At 43.1% G+C, this 19,723-nt stretch overlaps 4 protein-coding genes across 9 annotated transcripts; 3 read left to right on the forward strand and 1 right to left on the reverse strand.

Moving 5' to 3' along the window:
* The first annotated feature begins 2,535 nt into the window (after positions 1 to 2,535).
* On the forward strand, positions 2,536 to 4,900 carry LOC306981909 (claudin-10-like). Its single transcript, XM_079581649.1, has 5 exons — positions 2,536 to 2,872; positions 3,434 to 3,595; positions 3,661 to 3,742; positions 3,843 to 3,951; positions 4,219 to 4,900. Exons 1-5 carry the CDS (start codon positions 2,653 to 2,655, stop codon positions 4,339 to 4,341), a joined length of 696 nt encoding a protein of 231 aa, XP_079437775.1. The 5' UTR covers positions 2,536 to 2,652; the 3' UTR covers positions 4,342 to 4,900.
* A 1,045-nt stretch (positions 4,901 to 5,945) lies between these two features.
* cldn10e (claudin 10e) lies at positions 5,946 to 6,853 on the forward strand (the record flags this gene model as incomplete). The annotated part of the gene is made up of 4 exons (XM_079581719.1): positions 5,946 to 6,177; positions 6,334 to 6,495; positions 6,574 to 6,655; positions 6,733 to 6,853. 4 exons carry the CDS (start codon positions 5,946 to 5,948, stop codon positions 6,851 to 6,853), a joined length of 597 nt encoding a protein of 198 aa, XP_079437845.1.
* A 1,838-nt stretch (positions 6,854 to 8,691) lies between these two features.
* cldn10d (claudin 10d) lies at positions 8,692 to 10,083 on the forward strand (the record flags this gene model as incomplete). The annotated part of the gene is made up of 5 exons (XM_079581648.1): positions 8,692 to 9,035; positions 9,334 to 9,495; positions 9,564 to 9,645; positions 9,716 to 9,823; positions 9,897 to 10,083. Exons 1-5 carry the CDS (start codon positions 8,804 to 8,806, stop codon positions 10,081 to 10,083), a joined length of 771 nt encoding a protein of 256 aa, XP_079437774.1. The 5' UTR covers positions 8,692 to 8,803.
* A 146-nt stretch (positions 10,084 to 10,229) lies between these two features.
* Positions 10,230 to 17,014, reverse strand: dzip1 (DAZ interacting zinc finger protein 1). Of its 6 annotated transcripts, none has more exons than XM_079581557.1 (19): positions 16,907 to 17,014; positions 16,226 to 16,355; positions 15,486 to 16,070; positions 14,303 to 14,387; positions 14,103 to 14,218; positions 13,871 to 14,029; positions 13,647 to 13,769; positions 13,508 to 13,570; positions 13,298 to 13,426; positions 13,107 to 13,155; positions 12,965 to 13,015; positions 12,723 to 12,782; positions 12,204 to 12,379; positions 11,916 to 12,087; positions 11,662 to 11,836; positions 11,149 to 11,465; positions 10,954 to 11,075; positions 10,731 to 10,887; positions 10,230 to 10,635 (listed from the first exon to the last, which is right to left on the reverse strand). In XM_079581557.1, the coding sequence occupies exons 2-19, from the start codon at positions 16,226 to 16,228 to the stop codon at positions 10,547 to 10,549; spliced, it is 2,631 nt and encodes an 876-aa protein (XP_079437683.1). In that variant the 5' UTR covers positions 16,229 to 16,355; positions 16,907 to 17,014; the 3' UTR covers positions 10,230 to 10,546. The 6 variants fall into 6 exon arrangements, with proteins under 6 accessions (XP_079437683.1, XP_079437681.1, XP_079437685.1 ...); XM_079581555.1 differs by having other exon boundaries at positions 11,149 to 11,480; XM_079581559.1 differs by lacking the exon at positions 13,508 to 13,570 and having other exon boundaries at positions 11,149 to 11,480.
* Positions 17,015 to 19,723: the final 2,709 nt, after the last annotated feature.

Raw genomic sequence — 19,723 nt, forward strand, 5'->3', positions numbered from 1 at the left:
GGTTCCTGTACTAGTAGGTGACATATAAGTTCAACCTCGTGTGCTTGATGAGTGTAAGTTGTAAGACCTAATGCACAGTGCAGGTGTCATGCGTTAAATATTACACATAGTAATAAAAAATAAAAAAACTTTCATAAACGCGATAAAATCACATCGTCTTGATAACAATAACCCCTGTTTTAACAGTAGGGTTAATACTTGGTCTTTTGACGAAAATGTCATTTAGTTTTAGTGCTTTTCATGGAAATTGGAAATGTTGGAAACGACTCGAAGCGCCTTGGCGTGACTAATGTAGATGGAAAAACACAATATAAATGGAGACCATTTACCATTCAGCCATCATTTTATTGTGTTTAGCTCTATGAAATCATAATCACTGCTCATAGAGCTTCTCCCACATGAACAAAGCTCTGGACTTGTTCCATTGGCAGTGGGTTTAAATGATATAAGGCTCTTTTGGCTTGGGAATAACAGCCCCATTGCATAGTGAAACTCACAGTAAAACGAATTCTCCTCACAGAAGTTAGTATTTCCTCTTTTTCATGTTCTGTCACTCTTTTCTTTCTAACAGTAGGAGTCCGGCTGTCTAATGAAAACATGCCACCATTGAAAAGGGGAAATCCTCGTTTTCCTGAAGCAGAAGTAGCCCTGGAGGAATATTTAAAGCCTTTTACAAACATAGCCACTGTCAATCCAGGCCAGCCCTTGCTCCGTTTGCTCTGGTCACTTGCACAAACAAAGGTGCACACATGGAGGTTAGCTATAAATACTGCACAGGTAGGAGATGACAGAGCCCCTTACACTACAGGTGTTTCCTGTGCTGATATAATGGACCATAGTTGGACTCCTCCCCACGCCGCGTCTGCTCCTCTCTCCCGCCTCCCCCTGCTTCATTGTTCAAGGATATGTTCAAAGTAAATCCAGTCACATGTCAGGGGGTGAGCCCTTTTTTCTGGCCAAAAGGTGGTCCAGTGATAACAAGAAGGCGTCCCACTTCAACTGTTGACGTTTATCTGAAAAACTCGAGGAGACACAGCGGGAGATTAGACAGGGAGCAGCCAGCCCACTGCAGGGATCAGTGTTACTTTCTCAGGCGGTCCCAGCCTGTTTTCAGCTCCTCACATTACCACTCCGGCCCCTCTGCCTTTGTTATCCACTCTGTAGGAAAACACACATTTGGATGTGATTTTCCCCAAATTAATATTTTTTTTCTAGGTATTAATTTGGTATTTAAAAGTAGGCCGTAATATTGATGACCGCCTAGTGAAATTAGAATCATCAGTCAAATAATATTGCCATAATCTTCTTATCATGGTCGGTACTTGAGCAGTTCAGAACAGGCTGCCCCTCTTGATCCCAGTGAGTAACAGATATATACGATTAGTGCCCGGCAACAGCAGCCATGGAGACATCCTTTAGCCAAATCTCGGAAACAGATCCAAACAATACGGCGTCGGGGTTCTTGGAAAAAAGCGGGGAGAAAAGAGTAGATCTACAAACACACTAACAAGCCTTATCTTTTATCATAACTACGGTACTGTTCTCAAAGACATCCAATACAACGAAGCATCTTTTTGAATGGCTTTTTCTCTTTGTTGCACTTGTTTCAGGCACGTTTTCTTTCTCCTCCACTGCTCATTCACAGTTACAGCTCAAAGTCCAAACTTCTATTGTGCCAGGCGTTAGAAAACAAATAGGGTGTTGTTAACAGACAAATTATAGGGAAGTAATTGGGTGAAGATTACTGCTTGGGATTTCGCAATGCAATCTTCACTGTTTGTGAGAAGGAAGCAAGGTATTTCTACGGGCAGTTTTCCTCATTGTGACGATACTTACAAATACACAATAGGCTCTTCCAGCAAGACGCTCCTGACCTGATCCTGGCTGTGGATCCGGAGCTGGTCCTCGGACACTCCCTTGTGGTCGGCCACTGCTCTCGAAAGGCCATCCAAACGTTGTTGAAGAATGTGTAAAAAGGCAGACAACACATTTCTGTATGAGCACAACATATCTAGCTTTTATGGTACAATCAATAACACTTGATTGCAGTGTTTTGTTTGATTTTATAATATAGAAAATACATTTGAACATGGTCAAACTGGGCTAAACAAAGGCTAAGTATGCAGTGCTTTGCTTTATTTTCTTGCTTTCAGTACCTGTATCTTCATCACTTTGCTGTTTAGAATGTTTTGAGCTTGTTTTTTATTGTATTATTGAGTTGCTAAGAGTCCAAGCTTATTCCCACATGGATCAATAGTCCAAACCAAGTCCACTAGATGGAGCTCAAGTATGCATTTCATACAGGTGAGTAGTTTTGTGAATCACTGTCATGGCCTTGGCTATCACTGCTCCCCATCTAGTGCCCATGACTTTTCAGATCCTTCCAATTAAAGGCTTCCTCTGTGGCAGATCCCCTTGCAGGACCCTCCGCATGGTGAAGAGTGACGGGCAGTGAATAGTACGTCCCCCGCCTCCCCCCAAACCCTGACCACACACACAATGTTACAAACAGTGATTGTGCAGAAACGTGTGATGCCATTTTAGATGCTGACGTACCTTTGCCGGACAGGCCCTCCCACCTCACAGCCCATTTAGTTCACCTGTGAGCCCCTCCGAGCGTCCAAAAAGTCAAGGCCAAACGCAGGAGGGAGGATGGGGAGAATGGCGACGGAGATAGTGGCTTTCCTCTTGACTATCTCAGGCTGGATTTTGGTGTCGTCCACGCTGCCCACCGACTACTGGAAGGTGTCCTCCGTTGACGGGACAGTCATCACCACGGCAACGTTTTGGTCAAATCTGTGGAAGACCTGCGTCACAGACTCCACTGGAGTCTCCAACTGCAAGGACTTTCCCTCAATGCTGGCTCTGGACGGTGAGTTTAGTGTTGTATACCTCATCAAATATACAAATGCAACTTAAATACAGACAAATACACACATTACCTAATTCTGTTCTAATACTATATAGTTTTGTTAAGTAAAACTAATGTTTTTATAGATTTTATTTACTTTTATGTAAGACAATGTAGTTTCCAATGGGTGGAGGGTACAATCCCATCATATTAAATTCTATGGTCTACAACATTGGAATTTTATCACTGAGGTTAATCTTTCTTTTCTGAAATACATTTTTGTTTATGCTTTTTTTAAAAGGCTAGCTTTAGCTTTAGAGGAGGGTTTATATTTGGTCTTTACTTGGTTTAGATTAAAGTTAGGTTTTGATTTAGCCCAGGTTTATGTATTTTGGCTCCATTTTAGACCTACTAAAGTCCTGATTTAATGGAACTGGGAGGTGTGGAAAGGTTGAGAACCACAGATTGGCAATCAGGATTAACGGGAAAAAATGACACTGGCATCCTATACACAAAAAAAAATGCCTCTAGAGAACAGAGTCTATTGAGCTCATGTGAAGTTACTTTCCTCTTGTTCTATAGCCTACATCCAAGTTTGCAGGGGTCTAATGATTGCTGCCGTGTGCTTGGGATTCTTCGGCGCTGCCCTGGCCCTTGTGGGGATGAAGTGCACCAAGATCGGGGGCTCGGACACCACCAAAGCTCGCCTGACTGTCCTGTCCGGCTTCCACTTCATCCTGTGTGGTAAGCGGAAAATGATACTCTACTCATTAATGAAGAAAAACTTTTTACACATGTTTCTGTCATAGGGCTCTGCTCTATGACTGCATGCTCCATATACGCTCACCGGATCACCAGTGACTTTTTTGACCCTCTTTTCTTTGCTCAGAAGTAAGTGGTGAGGATTAGAGGGAGAGTCTGGCTGACAGCAGATCAAGATCAAAGTCCCTAGTCGCACATACCTCATGATTTTCTCCATGTTTTTGTCTAGGTTTGAGCTGGGAGCCGCTCTGTTCATTGGCTGGTCTGGCTCCGTCCTTTGTATTATAGGAGGGCTGGTATTCTGTCTGACGCTGTCTTGTGGATACACTTTGAGGCAAGTGTCCGTCACCAGAATCAGAGAAGCATAAAGAAGTTTCATTACACTTATATGTCCCATTTCCCAATCTATGCCCACATCTTGTTTCATAACTTACAGTCTAAATGGCTTGATGGTTCTTGTGATACAGCGTGTTTTGCCTGAATGTTTCCTTTGTTTCCGCTCTTGTAATAATTTCACTATGAAAGTCACCTTCACCTGCTGCTGTACTGAGAAATGTTGAATTTTTCAGCAAGCAAACAAAGTACTCTCTCCTTTGCACAGGGAGAAGTATTCTTACAGAGGAGCAGCATCTTTTGCCACCGCACGGCCCAGCCCCAGTAAACCAGTGAGCAGCCTGCACAAAGAGACACAGGAGCACAGACAGTTTGGGAGAAATGCATATGTGTAAATACGGATGAACACTTCTGTGGAATGCTGCAGTGATGTTCTGTCAACTGTGTAAACACAAAGAAAGGGTTGTGTACAATGTCCATGTTTGTATTGCGCGTCAGCTTACTGTGTTTCTGTCAGTGACCTGTTAAAATAACATGTTGATTTTTCTGTAAGAACAGGAAATATGATCTGGCACTAAGCTTCCCTCAAACTCAGCAGTCTCCTTCAACACACTACCTGTGCCCAAAACCTCCTCCCTAATTCCCTTGAGATTAAATGTGTATTTGAGAGATGCTTTGGACATTCTTGTGACCATAATAACATAATAGTACATTGTCATGGATTTAGCTGTATTTACATACTTCTGTCCAGCCTCTGAATGTCACTGGGACTCGGTTTGATCTCCTCAGATCGTTCCTCATCTATCTCCACCCGGGAATATAATCAGGAGAACTGCGATGCTCTGCTTTACAAACCTCCAAACTCTGTTTCTGATACTTGACCCGACAGAGGCTGTGTTTTACAATGCCAGATCAGTGAACAGTGCTGGGGGTCAATACTCATAATACACATAGTAAAAGGCTGCATTATTCGAAACAATGAAATATCTGAACTTTTATAAACAAGGCACTAAGTAAATGGCAAAACCCATGTGACTTTTTTTATGTTCCCACTATATTCAAGGAGCTTTTATGCCACTAGGTGGCAGCATCACATCACAATGGTTGAAAAACCCCACAGTAAAGCTTACAGGAGATGGTCCATTTAACATCTACATTCTATTGCTTTGAGATACAGGTGATGTCTTTGAAATAAGGGAAGTCTGGTTTTCAATGTGTTCAAATGTCAGACCATGTATAAATCTTAAAGTTACATTATCAACCCCTTTATTACCTCTAAATAATAAGATCACCCCATTGATGTTTTAATAACTGATTATTATATCAAGATGTATCTAATAACTTAAAGGTAAAAAAGATCCATCATCTCCTCCTCGTCCCCGGTATCTTTTAATAACCCACATAAAAGCAGGACTAATGCTGCCGTGCTAATGAACCCTTCATACAAAGAGGTCATATTATATGACTAATAACAGACTTAAGGCCTGGGGCAGAGTGAAGAATGTACATGGCCTTCAATGCTTAGGCCATAGCATCAATCCTAATCACTTCACAGCCAATATTTGGACATTCTTCAGGAGATTAAAGTAGATTAATGTCAGAAATCAGTGGTCACTAACCAGTTGATCATGATCGAGATCTACTAGTAGCTCTTTGGCACAGGCCCAGAAGATCAGTTTGACTTCATAAATTGTTAGTGTTAGTTCATCACTGTATAGTTAATCATTATAGGGAAAGTGAAAGAAACTGAGCAGTAATGCGACACTTGCTTAGCACTTGCAAACATCCATGGGAACTATCTTTCGCCCTCATGTTTTGTTTTAGGAAAGTAGCTGAATAGCCCAGATTTATACCTGATATGAGCTCCTGTTCTGAGTCACTCACTGATGATGAAGACTCTAGGGACGCACACAGCTTCAGCTCTTGGCGTCTGCAGAATTTAAATGGATAAGAAACATCAACATATGCAGTTGTAAAATTAACTTGGAAGCTTGAAACAATGAAGATCAGAGTGGTGCAGATCTGGGGCTTCCTCATGACCGTTCTTGGGTGGATTTTTGTGGCCTGCACTATGGCCATGGAGGGCTGGAAAGTGACTTCTATTGGCGGCATGGGGGGCTCCTCCATCATCAAAGTGGCGTGGTACTGGTCGAGCCTTTGGAGAGCGTGTTTTACGGACTCCACGGCTGTCAGCAACTGCTACGACTTCCCTGTGCTTTGGTCTGTGGAAGGTAAGCATGTGCCAGAGTCCGAATTAAAGATGTTTATATTGTATTTTGAGCAAAACTGACCAAGGGATTTCCCATGAGGATCAGCGCAGTCTAGATCTTTGCTTAAACCCCCCTCCAAAGAAGATCAATTCCTCACATTTTTATTTAAAAATCTAGGACACATCCAAATAGTGCGCGGCTTGCTAATGGCTGGCCTTTCACTGGGCATGCTTGGCTTTGTGCTGAGCATGTTGGGAATGGAGTGCACGTATCTTGGAGGCCAGGACACCTCCAAATACAGGAAGGTCTACGCAGGAGGATGGTGCCACATTATCAGTGGTAAATATTTTCATAAATCGTATGTGCTTCAAATTCTAAGGCAAAGGATTTTTATTATCTATCATTTTGGTCTTTCAGGTGTGCTGTCTACAAGTGGATACGCCGTTTATGCTCAGTATGTGTCAGTGGAATACTTCAGTCCTGACTTTGATGGCCTCAAGTAAGTAGATTACAGGATGCATCATTATTATTATTAGTAGTAGAAGCAGTGAGTACACTTGATGTCCTTACACGCAGGTTTGACCTCGGGACGCCCCTGTTCCTGGGCTGGGTGGGCTCTGCCTTCCACATGGCAGGCGGTTTCTTCTACCTGTGGTCCGTGTGCAAGCCGCTGTGTGGAGGAGGGGAGGCAGTGTGAGTGCACAAACATCTAATTATTATCTCAACAAGTCAGGGGGCAATTGTAAAGAAAGCGCTCCACTTCCGCAATAAAGGAGTGAAGGCCACATGTTGACAGTAAAAGTGAACATATGCACACACTCCTTTTCTGTGAGCAACCGAGGCCTGCAGCTATAGAGGGAATTATAGGGGACTGTTTGAGATTTCCTGTTTGCTGTAGATCTAATGTAATGCACCATTTTCACAGCTGTAATTCATCATTACCTTTAGTGCTTTCCCAGGAGTTCATTTTCTCTTCAAAAATAATCTGTTAATACTCTAACGGTTGGCAGACAAAAAGAAAAAACAGATAAATGCATATAGATTCATTCAAATTAAATTGTGTTTTTAGGGCGATTGCTGTCAAAGCACAGCCAGACGTGGAACAGAACACCTCCACCAACCTCAACAAGTCGACGACGGCGCTGTCCACCGAATCCGACGTCACCTCCAGGACCAAACTCTCCTCTATTTCCGAGCTTTCGTCCAGACGCTCGGACGTTTCGGAAATCTCCTCCCGGACGGCCCGCTCTTCCAAAACGGGACGCTCGGCCAAGTCGGGGCGGGCGGCCAGGTCTGCCGGCTCCCGGGGCAGTTCAGTCTCCAGGTCCGGATCGGAGTCTGGGAGGTCTTCCAGGTCTTCCAGGTCCAGCGTATCCACCAGGACGGAATCCAGGGGCAGCAGCAGAAGTAGCAGGAGCAGCCGGACTGTGTCTTCAATATCAGGCATTTCCAGGAGTGAATCGGTGCCATTTGTCAAGAATTCCTACATATAGAGAAAAAACAAGATATTGGTCAGTTACATTACAGTACCGTAATTAGTGGAAACACCATTGTAACAAGGGATAATGCCTTTTGCTGACCTGGTTCTATGTTATTTCAGTTTTTTTTATATATGTTATGACACTTTTCTATCCTAAATAAACTAAAACTGGTTAATATGTAAACTGTAACTGTAGCTTTTTGTTTTGTATATTACATTTTGTACAGTATGTTGAATAATATAACAGATAATAAAAGATTAAAGGCACACTGTGTAACATTTTGGACTAGACTGTTGCCATTGGTGCAAAACATGCTCTTATTGACCAGCTATTACTGCAGTGGGTAATCAAAGAATCAAAGAATGGATTTGGATGAGAACCTTTTTTAAAAACCTCAAACAAAATAAATATACTTCATCGTTTTATTTATCGTGTAAAATTCTCCGTGGTGTGGCTTTAGATATAGATAGGGAATTTATGCTTTTAGAATGATGTCTCTGTTGAACAATTGTCATTTATGAACAATTGTCATTTAAAATATAAAATCATCTTCAATTCACACACACATTTGACATAAAGCACATCACCTGTGAGAAACAATAGCACAGCATCGCATGAGTGGCATTTTAGAAACATCTGCTTTCCATGTACGGTCTGTAAACAACTTGTTTTTATGTGGCCATGTTCTCCTAGGGCCATGTGTTTTCTCTCAGTCAGTTCTGGGCTGTGGATGTTTATATTTACATAACAAGACAGTTCTCGGAGACTCGGAGATGAGAAAGTATGTTGTCATTGTGGACTGTAAACAAGGCTTTATAAATAGAGAGGAACAAGGCATGGTACTAAGTAAATAAATGTAGAACGCAGTGTCCCAAACCATTGGAACGGCAGTGGAGCCTAAAATACAGTAACTTATAGTAGCATGAATATAATAACATACACTAAATACAAAAAAATAAAGGTGAATTTGGTGGTAGAATTCAAAACCATGACTTCATCTTTTCAACCACCTGAGTCCTGGGAAGAGGAAGGTGCTGACAGAGCAGACGCATCTAACAGATAAGATGAGAAACCTGCCAAACCTCCACAACTTGCTGAGGATGCATCAGCAGCATCGCTCACAGGGCTTCAGAGCAGCTCTCGTCATTTGAGGAAACACTCTCACCATGAAGTACCGGACTGTGGTTATGTACGTGGAGATCGGCTCCTTTGTGAGCTGCCTTTGCGGATGGATACTGGTTTGCTCCACTCTCCCGACCGAGTACTGGACTTTCTCCGAAGTAGGCAGCATTGTGTTGACGACGGCCAACTACTACTCCAACCTGTGGATGGACTGCGTATCGGACACTACTGGGGTCTCGGACTGCAAGTACTACCCCTCCATGTTGGCTCTGCCTGGTGAGACATCACATAGAGGGGTCAGAAAGTTTTCTGACTATTTTTCTATTGTAGCAGTCTGATACTAAAATCAAATAAATGTGTTTTCAATTGGTAAGAAAAATACACTGATTATCTTAATACATGATGAATTGGAAAAATATGAAAATAAAGCCCACAATGGCCCCTGCAAAACCATTCCATTGCATTTGGACGTACATTGTAGTACCATAAGAATAAATGGAAGGTTGTGAAAACTTCCTGAACCCGCATCAGGTTCCATAAGCTTACTGTTTTACTAATACTGTCCATTTCCTAGTGTTTCTACATGCCTGCCGAGCCCTGGCCGTGTGCGCGGTCATAACTGGCTTCTTCGGCGGCGTCCTCACTCTCATTGGGATGAAGTGCACTAAAATCGGTGGTTCAGACGTCGTCAATGCAAGAGTCACCTTTGCTGGAGCGCTCACCTACTTAGCTTCAGGTAAAACATACAGAAAGAAACATACAGTACAGTTTATAACAAGTGTAATAAGTGTATTTGCTTGGTAGGATTCTGTGGGATGATAACATATTCCTGGTGGGGCCATAAAGTCATAAGTGAGTTTGTGGATCCAAATTTCAGGGCACAAAAGTAAGTGTAAAGTAGTATAACGCATCAGTGTAGAAATACCTTTATGATAATGGTATAATCTCACATTTAGATTTGAACTGGGAGCTGCTGTTTTTGTGGGATGGGGAGGCTCCATCTTGCTCATCACAGGGGGAACTGTGCAGGCTTACTTCTCAGGGAAAGAGGGCCTGCCGTCAAGGTAACATTTTGAGCATTTCAGTCACAATTTGCTATAGAAATGATTCACTGACCACTGTGTGCATCGTCCACAGTTCCTCAGGAAGGCGCAGGGTTCCCGGCACTTACGTCACGGCCCGCACCAGACGCACCTACATGGCCCCCGCCTCCAGAGTGACGCTGGTGCCACCTCTGTTCTACGAAGGGAGGAAGAGCAGAACCACAAGAGGAACACGATCGGCAAAAACCATGAACACATACAACCGGGACAGTTTTGTTTGAGACATTAGAATTAGTTTTTAAAAATCACCTGAAAATAATTGTGTATAGTGACAAGAATTGCTACATTGACCCAAGTTTGTATTAAACCTTTTTATTGTTTTATATAAATACTTTCTATACATGTAACAAACTTACAAAATATAGTGTACAAAGCACTGGCAACAGACAGCAACAACAGTGTTTTATAAGGATTAAAAACAACATTTGATCATTTGTTTGTATTTACGGTTATTACAATTCATCTGCATTACAGAGTTGGCATTCTATTCCTCAAATAGAAAATAGTGCAATCTCAAACTAAGATATGTTAAGAAGTGATATATGTTTCCTTATTTCATGAAAACAGTTTTCAACAGTCTAATCTCCTTTTTGAAATAGTGCTGCCTTTAGTAGGTTGCTATTTGGCGTTGTCTGAAGAGGTGTCAGGAATTGGCTGAGGTAAATGGCCCGCTCTAGTTCCTTATTAATTATTGCTAAAGTCGTCATCGCTGATGTCGCTGAAGGAGCACAAACTGCTCTTCAAGGTGCTGCCTGTACCAGCTTCAGTCAGATCTGCAAGACAGGTTTAAAGTGAGCATTACTTTGAAATGGACTGAAAAGCAGATATTCGATGCACTATGAAACACAAAGGCAGTGCTGGGACTAACGTGATCTGGGTCCCTTTCCGGTGGACGTCCCCCACACACTGGTGCTGGAGTCCAAACTCTTCCTCAGTGGGGCGGAGCTGTGCGCTGGTTTAGATTTGGTCTGTTTCTCTTCCAAAGATGATGACGCCCACTCATTGCTTTCCTCTAGATCTGTGCACTGCCGTTAACAGGTATAAATTAATATTCATGTTAACTTTGGTCAATAAATATTCATACAACCTACCGAAAGTTCCAGTACTTCATCTTTCCTTTCGGGCAAGATGCTTACGCCCCCTACTGGCTTCTTGCCCAGTCTTTCTGTAAACTGCTTCTCCATCTTTTTGGCCATTTCACTAATCTTGTTTTCTGAAATAAAGCAAAAATCATTATCTCATTCTTCAGTCAGTCTCTCTATAAAGATGACATGATTTCAAGCTACCTTTCCCGAATCCTTTCTTCTCCAAGTTCCCATTCTGGTCTTTGTAGTTGTGCAGCCCTTTCGGGTCGATCTCCTGTAACTCGCTAACCTCTGACCAGTCATCATCACTGTCATCCATGTTAGTGACCGCTGTTCTGGTCACCCCTCCAGTTACCCCGCTGGACTGCGGGCTGTGGGCGGAGAACACTGAGGCCTGCTTGGTGAAAACAGGTGTAGCTCTGTTTTGGACCAGACTGGGTTTATTCCTTTGGTCGAGATGAAGCTCTTCCTCTGTATCGGTTTCATCTTCCTCGTCTTCTTCAGATTCTTCGTCTGAACTGAAAGGAGGTGTCCTTGAGAGTTACACAAAGATCACTTTTTAATATCATGCTGCTCTGAAACGCTAATGTTTTAAAATGAGGCTCATTACTTTTCACGGAGTTAGTAATAAAAGGCGCAGTGCGTTCATGTCTAACTAGGTGTCAAACGAATATCAAAACCTGTCATGCGAGAAATCATTTATTTAATGTTTACATGGAAGGGCTCCTCCTCCACCGGCTCTTGTCCTTGGGTGTGGATGTCTTCGGTTGTGGCACGGACTTGGCCCTGGGGGCGGGCTGAGGGGTTTTGGGTTGCCTTTCTGCAGATGCGGACCTCACTTGCGTTGCTCGAGCTGGCAGGCTACTGGAGCGAGTGCGGAAATGCACCGCTACGGAAATACACGTTGTTTTTTATTACACGGATAAATGCCAGAACATGCTCCAAAAAACAGATTTTGATTTCAGTACCGCTTCTGTGATCACTGCCTCTCTTGCTCCCTCCCAGTTTTTCCCGCACATCTTTTCTTATCTGCTCATGACAAGACCGGTAATCAGGCATGTTCTGTGCGGCGCTCTCCCGCTCCGACCGCACCTTGTTCATTATGGAGCTCAATTCTTTGGTCTTCAGGCTACAGCAACTCTGTGGAGAGACAGATCAAATGTTTAAAACCAAAAGTAACTGAGAAAGCTTGAGCATGAGCATTCTGAACCATCTTATTGACAACACTGGGGCGGCGAGATTGTGCTAGTACTCACAGCCTTGACTCCATAGCTTTCCATTTTTCTGATGAGGGACTCCTCCAGGTCGGGCCTGATCTCTGTCCTGATGTTGGCCTCCCTTTTCAGAACACTGGTGGCCGTGCGCTGTTTCTTCTCTGGGGCTCGCTCTGTTTTTTTCTGCAGTGGTTTTGCCTCAGATATGCTGCTGGACTCTGCAAAGAGGGAACTGTCAGTGTGCGATAACAGCATTGTTTTGAACGATACACACGCTTTTCATGCCAAAATAATGGAAGAGCTCTGCGGCTATGTGGGGCAGCCAGAAGAGAACGCCTACATGCACGTTTGCACCATGAAAGATGTCACTTACACTAATGAACAGCAGACTGGAACTGACTATGATCCAATTTGAACGTATTTTGATATCATCTCAAAGCGTTTGCTATGAACATGTTAAGATGATTCAACACTAAACTCCTGATGGAATGACCTCTACGGACAGACGGATGCATCCATGCAGACGGCATGCACTCAAGCGTCTCTGCTACTCTCTTTTACCTTTATCCTCTTCTGACAGCTCCTGTATGGGGTCCAACATTAGAGCAGAGGGAGGCTCCTCTGATTGGACAGCACAGGAGGTCAGAGGTCATTAAAGGGCAGGTAAATCAAGCGTAATTAGGCAGTAGTACGCTGGATCAACTAAGATGTTTTTTTGTTTATAGATACAGCTAAAAAAGATAGATATTTTTTAAAGGAATCAAAAAGCTCTGCCCCATTGAAACATGTTCAGCGTGACTTACCAATTACAACTTTCTTTGGTTTCGGCTCTGGTGCTGCAGATGTGTGAAGCACTTGAAAAATACAAAATAAAAACAGTTTGAACATTTGAAAACAAATAAAAAAAACACATTTAAGAATAGGCTTATAGTTTTGTTAATGTACCTTGAGTTTCGACAACTTTAGCTGGTTTGTTGGAGTTCAATGACTTCATCTGTAACACAGCACAGTACGGGCTCTTTCAATGCAGTGTAAGTGAATGCAACAAATAAAGGAAATCCTGAATAAGCCCTGACCCTGCGCCTCATTTCCTGTCGGCAAAACGCGCTGTGATGATCGTGTGAATGACGACTGACCTGCTCCTTTTGAGACTTGATCGTTTGTTCCTTCTCCTGCAGCTTTCGGCCAAACTCCTGCTTTTGCCTGTGACTCAGCTCACGTTGCTCTGACATCTCCAGCTGCAGTCTGTTCAGGTCATTCCGCAACTGCACCACAGAGAAAGAGACAGATGAGGAATTATATACCATAGAAAATGTGTTGTAACATGGGGAAAAGGCTGAACTTACTTCATTTTTCTCTAATTCATTTTGAGCGTTTATTTCTTGCACTGTAAATTCCCACTTTTTTTCCTAAACACAATATTTTTGAGGTTATAAGGACTTTTTATTCATTTTTAGACCATTTTGTGTGATAATAGTTGGTTACCTGTTTCTTAAGTTGCTGCTCAAGTTTACGTAAACCTTGTTGGTACATTTCTTTAAAGCTGTTCTGGTCTTTCTCTGGTTCCATCTGAACAGGACTGGACTTTTCTGGTCTGGTTGATGGTTGCTGACTAACTACCTAAGATTCAACAAGTCACCATAGAAAAAAAAGATAAATGTCTACATAATGTTACACATGTAAAAAGTTCAAATCAAAACGGTGCGTACATTAAGTGCTTGAATATTGCGATTATACATGAACTCCATCTCCCGCCGCAGGCCGTCCCTGTTGTCCTCAAACTTTCTGTCCACACGTGCCATCTCCTCAGCCTTAAAACGATCCAGCTCACGCTGAACCTCTCGATACAATGTCTCCTGCTCTTTTTCCTGAAATGAACATAAATAAGATTTAACAAAGGACATCATCCATGTAAATAACATCATTTGAATGTGTTTGTACCTGAGCTGCTTTTGTTTGTAAGGCGTGTTGCAGCTGAATGATCTGTTCCTTTAAATTTGTAGTTTCAGATTTGAGCCTGTCAATCTCCGATTTGTTTTCGCTGTCTGATCGCACCTCTAAAGAAGGGGAATATTAAGAGTACTGTGAATCAACAGTCTGTCTGGCAAGTTCTATTCCAGAAAAACATGAAATGTACGTACGTCTGTCATGCTCTTCTGGGTGGCGTCGCTGAATGTGTTTTTGGAGATATATGGCATTAAGAAAGGTTTTATCACAGTTTTGACACTAATTGAAAAGGCAAAGCAGACAACAACATAAATTATCAGTTAAAAATGTATATTTTGCACAATGAAATGAACAATCACAACTAGAAAACTATTTGTAATTACTATTTTATGGAGCCCTTATATAACAGGATTTTTAAAAGAACCAGATCAGCATCAACAGCCCAGTCCAAACTCCAGACAGATAGTGCAAGTGATGCTGATTCCTTCCCTTAGGCAGAAGACACCACGCTTCTCTCCCCACCATAAACACACTCACATCACACGCTACATTTAGCTCTACAGCCCACAATGCTGTGACTTCATTCAATGTTAATCAGGCTGCAACTGATATCTCGACGCACCATATGGCAAAGATTGAAAGACAGCTAGCAATCATTTTAAATTAAGACATCTAAAGCTGAAATTATATAAAATGTACACATTAAGGCCTCGGTGAAGGTGACGTATGGATGACATTACTAAACAAACACCACAGGTTTTGAGAGGACTCACACATGGCTTCTCTATCAATTATTGAGCCATTGGTGTTAGCTGAGCTGCTAACACACACCTAGCAACCACATACTATTGAGACAAGCTGCTTGTGTTGCCCTGGAAACAAAAGGCCAGATCAGAAGTCAAAGTGCACACTAAAAAGCAGAGCAGTGATTAATAAAATTGAATTAAAGTGACTCCTGTTGAAAGAAAGATGACGTTGCTATAATCACACATAAAACAATAGAGGATGTCACTTAAATGCCGTCCCCTTTTTATATGTGGATTTACTGAGTAATTGCCACAAAATGACACCATCTGCTCTACAGCTTTAATCCTTTACTCCAAGTTTAAAGCTTATTAAACCCATGCCACAACAACATAGACAACAAAAGCTTTGATTATTTCCTGACAAATTATACTGTGTGGATAGATCTTTGGAGAAAGGCCGTGGCATTTTTAGTTCCACACAGCTCAAAGCAAGCTGTGAACAGATCAATAGAACAATGACAGAGCCTGGCTCGGAGGGGGAGGAGTCAGGCAGAGGAGGGTGATAGCTGTCAGCCTGCTATACACATGTGACATATTTGTATTTACGTGGCAACAGAATCAAATATCATACCTTGTGGCTGACGCCTGGTGCAATCATCTCCTGCTGGTTGCGAATCATCTTCTTTCTGTGCTTTAGCTCCCCACTCAGCATCTTTATCTTTTCTTGAAGCGCCTTTTGCTGAGCCAGCAGCTGTTCTCGGTCTTTTCCAGCAGCTTCTAGCCGATCCTCTATTGAATTCAGGTTCAGTGTCAAAAACTCCTGGCAATGCAGGAGCCACTCAACAGAGAGCTGGGCCAGGCGCAGGAGCTTGATCAGAGCAGGATCTACAGGACTCTGACACCGCGGGCAACGCTCACTATCCAAGCTGCAGAACGTTACAGCGGTGATGTGCTCCTGAAGGGCATCCACGTCTATCTGACTGACCACTGCGTCTATGTCCACTGCAATAATACGTCTCCAGTCCACGCTCTCCCTTCGAGGTCGAAACCTGAAGGGGGGAGCCGTGGAGACGCCGCTGGACGGAGTCATACCTGGCGCACAATGACCGTTCAACTGCTGGCTGAGTGGAGAATTAAGGAGGGAGGGAATCCCAGCTGAAGAATGAGTCCCATGGGTGTCACGGCTGTAGGGGTAATAGACGCCCCCCTGAAATGGCTGAAATCAAGAAAGAAAAGACGCTCATTTCCATATCCAAGCTGATCTCATGAATGCCAGTACAAAGAGCAAGAAAAAAATAAACGAGCACAGCGAGATTCCAGCACTGCAGGCCACTACGAGCTGGTGTCCGTGCACAGCCGCGCTTTCCTTACCATCTTCCGCCGCTGTTACGCCTCTGTCGAGAGCGGTGCGCCGAACAGTCGTCGTCCCCTCGCCGGTTCCGCCCCCTCGCTGCTCAAAGCCACAACGCCGCCGTTACCATGGAGACGCACACGAGCGTCCCTGGGGAGCAAATGTTACCAAAACATGGAGAGCATTAGGACATGTTTGCCCCACTGTGCTTGCGATACAGAGTGTCCGGGGGGGAATTGGCAGCAACACATAGTTAGCAATTAAAACACACTAATGCGGGTTGTTTTTTGAACGCATTTAGTCGCTATTTGATAGATGCAAACTACGATGGTGTTTTGTGGAATCAAGTTACCGATAACCACAGTTTCTAGCGGAGATTGACGTTTTAAATACCTGTGCTTGACCATACGCGCAAAGGCATGTCCAGACAGATCAAACTCATCTTAAGTTACAAACACAACTTGAGTAACTTGGTCTTTGTTATTTCTTCTTTTAACCCCCAGTTTCAATGCTAGCATCGTAGCAAACTTCATCACACAATCGCACTTTCGCATCGGCTAGCTAACGGACATCTTCGCAGTGAGAGCAAAACACAAGATCCCACAGAAAAAAGCACTAACACACTTTGCAATTACAAAACACAGCACATGTCACACTGTAATTGTATGGCTGAGTTGTGAAAGGTCCCATAGAAAACTTACCTTGAAGCTAATGTCAGGTTTTTTTTTAGCTTTGTAAGAAAGTTTCGTGAAAACGGGACCCCAGGCGGTTTGAGGGTGACGTCGCAGGTCTCCACATTCCTAAATCCGTGCTCACAAAAGATAACCATCAATGGCAACGTGGTCGGAAAGGGCGTTTCCGGTACGTCCCTTCAAATTAAAGGCCGAAGTGACGAAAATAAGTGCATTTGCTTAAGAAATATTAACTTCAAGTGCTGGTTTACATCAATGTAGATAAATTTCCATCATCATGCTTGTTATTAATGTAAACACGAAAGGAAGTAGATGTTAGTATCATCAAACCTGGATCAGTGAAGGACTTTCCTCACTGCAGAGCTTTTATTTCCTCATAAGCAGATTTCTACATCCGGTGTTGTTATTGTGCGCTTTGTGGCTGTGTAGTTTTGAAGGATAAAGGGGGAAGGGAGAAGATTGTGGGGCTTTGAAAAGGGGGTGTCGAAAACAGCGGGTTGGCCGTTCGCAATGAGGTCTTCACACACTGCAGTCCGAATTTAAAGAGGCATAAGGGGATGGGATTGATGCAGAACAAAAGAGGCTAATCTCGCACATGCAGTCAACTCAAGACACAAGTTAGAGTGGAGTTAGTCCACAGTCTGCATGAAAGCCTTTTACCATGAGTCCTTCAGAAATATTGTCATTACAGTATTGTAGTAGGCTATTGTAAATCAATATTGTAGAAGTATGGAGAGAATTTCTCCATTATGAGATCAATTAAGCCCTTACTTATCTTATAGGAATGGTTCTACCAGGCGGAATTTCTTTATGGTAACACTTCATTTTACATTACCCTAACTACATTGTACCTAACTAAATTTAGTACAATGTAATGGGCTCTGTAACAATGTGCAATAACTTGTACCTATGGGTTAGATACACAATGGAATAATATGTATTTGTAGTTTGTAGGTACATAATGTAGTAAAACATAACTCTAAACCCAACCCTAACCTAAAGCCCTAACCCCTAGGGTCTCTGTCCAATTGTACCTACAAAGTACTAATACAAGTTATTCCATTGTGTATGTAACCCATAGGTACAAGTTATCACAGATTGTTTCAGAGCACATTACATTGTACTAAATTCAGTTAAGTACAATGCATCAAGGTACTGTAAAATAAAGTGATACCAAATTCATACAGTGAAATGAAACTTATTTTTAGCCCATTTGTATTTGCATCCAATCTGCTTGATTTCTCGGCTGTCTCCCTCACACAGTTGGCCAGTAGATGTCAGCAGAGATCGTACCTCGGCACAGCAGTTCCCTGGGCTTCACTGTAGAGGAGTGAAGTGTCCTCCCTTTGCGTTTTCTCTCTTTCTCTGTCAGGAAAATGCTGCCTACTGCTGCTGTGATGGAGAGCAACAGGATCAGGCACTGTCTTCTTTTATGGCATGCACAGCTCAGCGGGGTGCCTGGACATTGCTTGCACGCACCTATTACACTTACACATTGTTTGCTCTCAAGGATAATATTTGAGTTGTTGAGAAGCTGAAGATAAAGGATAGATTCTCTTCGAGGTAGTGAAGTTGGCACAGAGCGCCAACATGAAATGGAGAGAGAGCATGTTTTAGCACCACAAATGCTGTCAAGATAACAAGCTGCATGGGCACGTCCCAGCATGCTGAACTCCCAGGCAAACTCCCAGAGCTATAAGAGGCTGACTGTGTGCCATTTTCTCGGTCAGTCCCCAGACACTCCAGTCAACGCTTGATAAATAGAGATTTTAATTCTTGTGGACAGGGCCTGTGACTGTCAGTGTTGCCCGGGGCAGACAGGAGAGAATCTCCTCTCAGGCTGTGTCCGGTGAAGACACCCTGCTCATATACCAGCTGCATCACAATGAGGGAAACAAGTTCAGCCATAGGCCAATAGGTCTGGTGCAACAGGCAATAGAGCTCGTAGTAAATGTTACAACTTAGCAACTTAGTGAAGTGAATGTGGCAAATGACATTATTTATACAATATGCATAGTATTTTAAGCTGGAAAAAACTTATTCTATGTTTTACTATAGCCCAATGAATGCACTTTCTTCCATCTTTCAACCTGCCTCTCCTCCTTCACCCTATTTCTCCCTTAGCAGCCAAACCATTTGCCTCCACACATTTTTTATCTCCTTGCCCATCAACACTCTCCTAACAAATTCATTAAACCTGATTCCCTTTATGACATCTCGACACCAACCTGTACCCAACAACAAACCATTCACCACACTCATTTGCCTGTGCCTGTTAAGTCTCATTGAAAACATTCTTGGACTATACCGAGTTCCTGTTTCTAAATCGGGTGCACATTTGTGGTTGGCAACTATCTGCTGGAGTTTCCCACCTCTGCCGATGCACCTCCTGCTCCCACACTGTAATCCTACAAAAAGCCAGAGTTACAAAGAACATTTTTTTTTTGTAATAAGTGGGAAAGACGGGTTAGAGAAAAGTGCAGCGTTGCATTAGTCACGCAGCAAAAGAAGCTGGGCCTTGTGTGGAGGAAGAGGACCGGACCTCTTGAGATGAGTAAGCACGGCCCTACACTCAATTTACTGCTTGATTTATGACTTCATTTCCTGCTCCAAGTTCTCAGCGGGGGTGAGGTGGTATATCTTCCCCACTATAGGTAGCACTGGCTTCACTTCCCAATCCCCCTTGAGACCCACTCGCGCCACTCTGGGCCCCAGCAGCACTATAAATAATAGCCAACACAATAACAAGTACACGGAGTAAAGGGGGAAGCCTAAACTATCTTTATTCATGAAGCGCGTCTGATCATCAAAGTGAGAGGGCTGTGT

This window comes from Gobius niger (genome assembly GCF_951799975.1).
Source record: "Gobius niger genome assembly, chromosome: 23".
Taxonomy (NCBI): domain Eukaryota; kingdom Metazoa; phylum Chordata; class Actinopteri; order Gobiiformes; family Gobiidae; genus Gobius; species Gobius niger.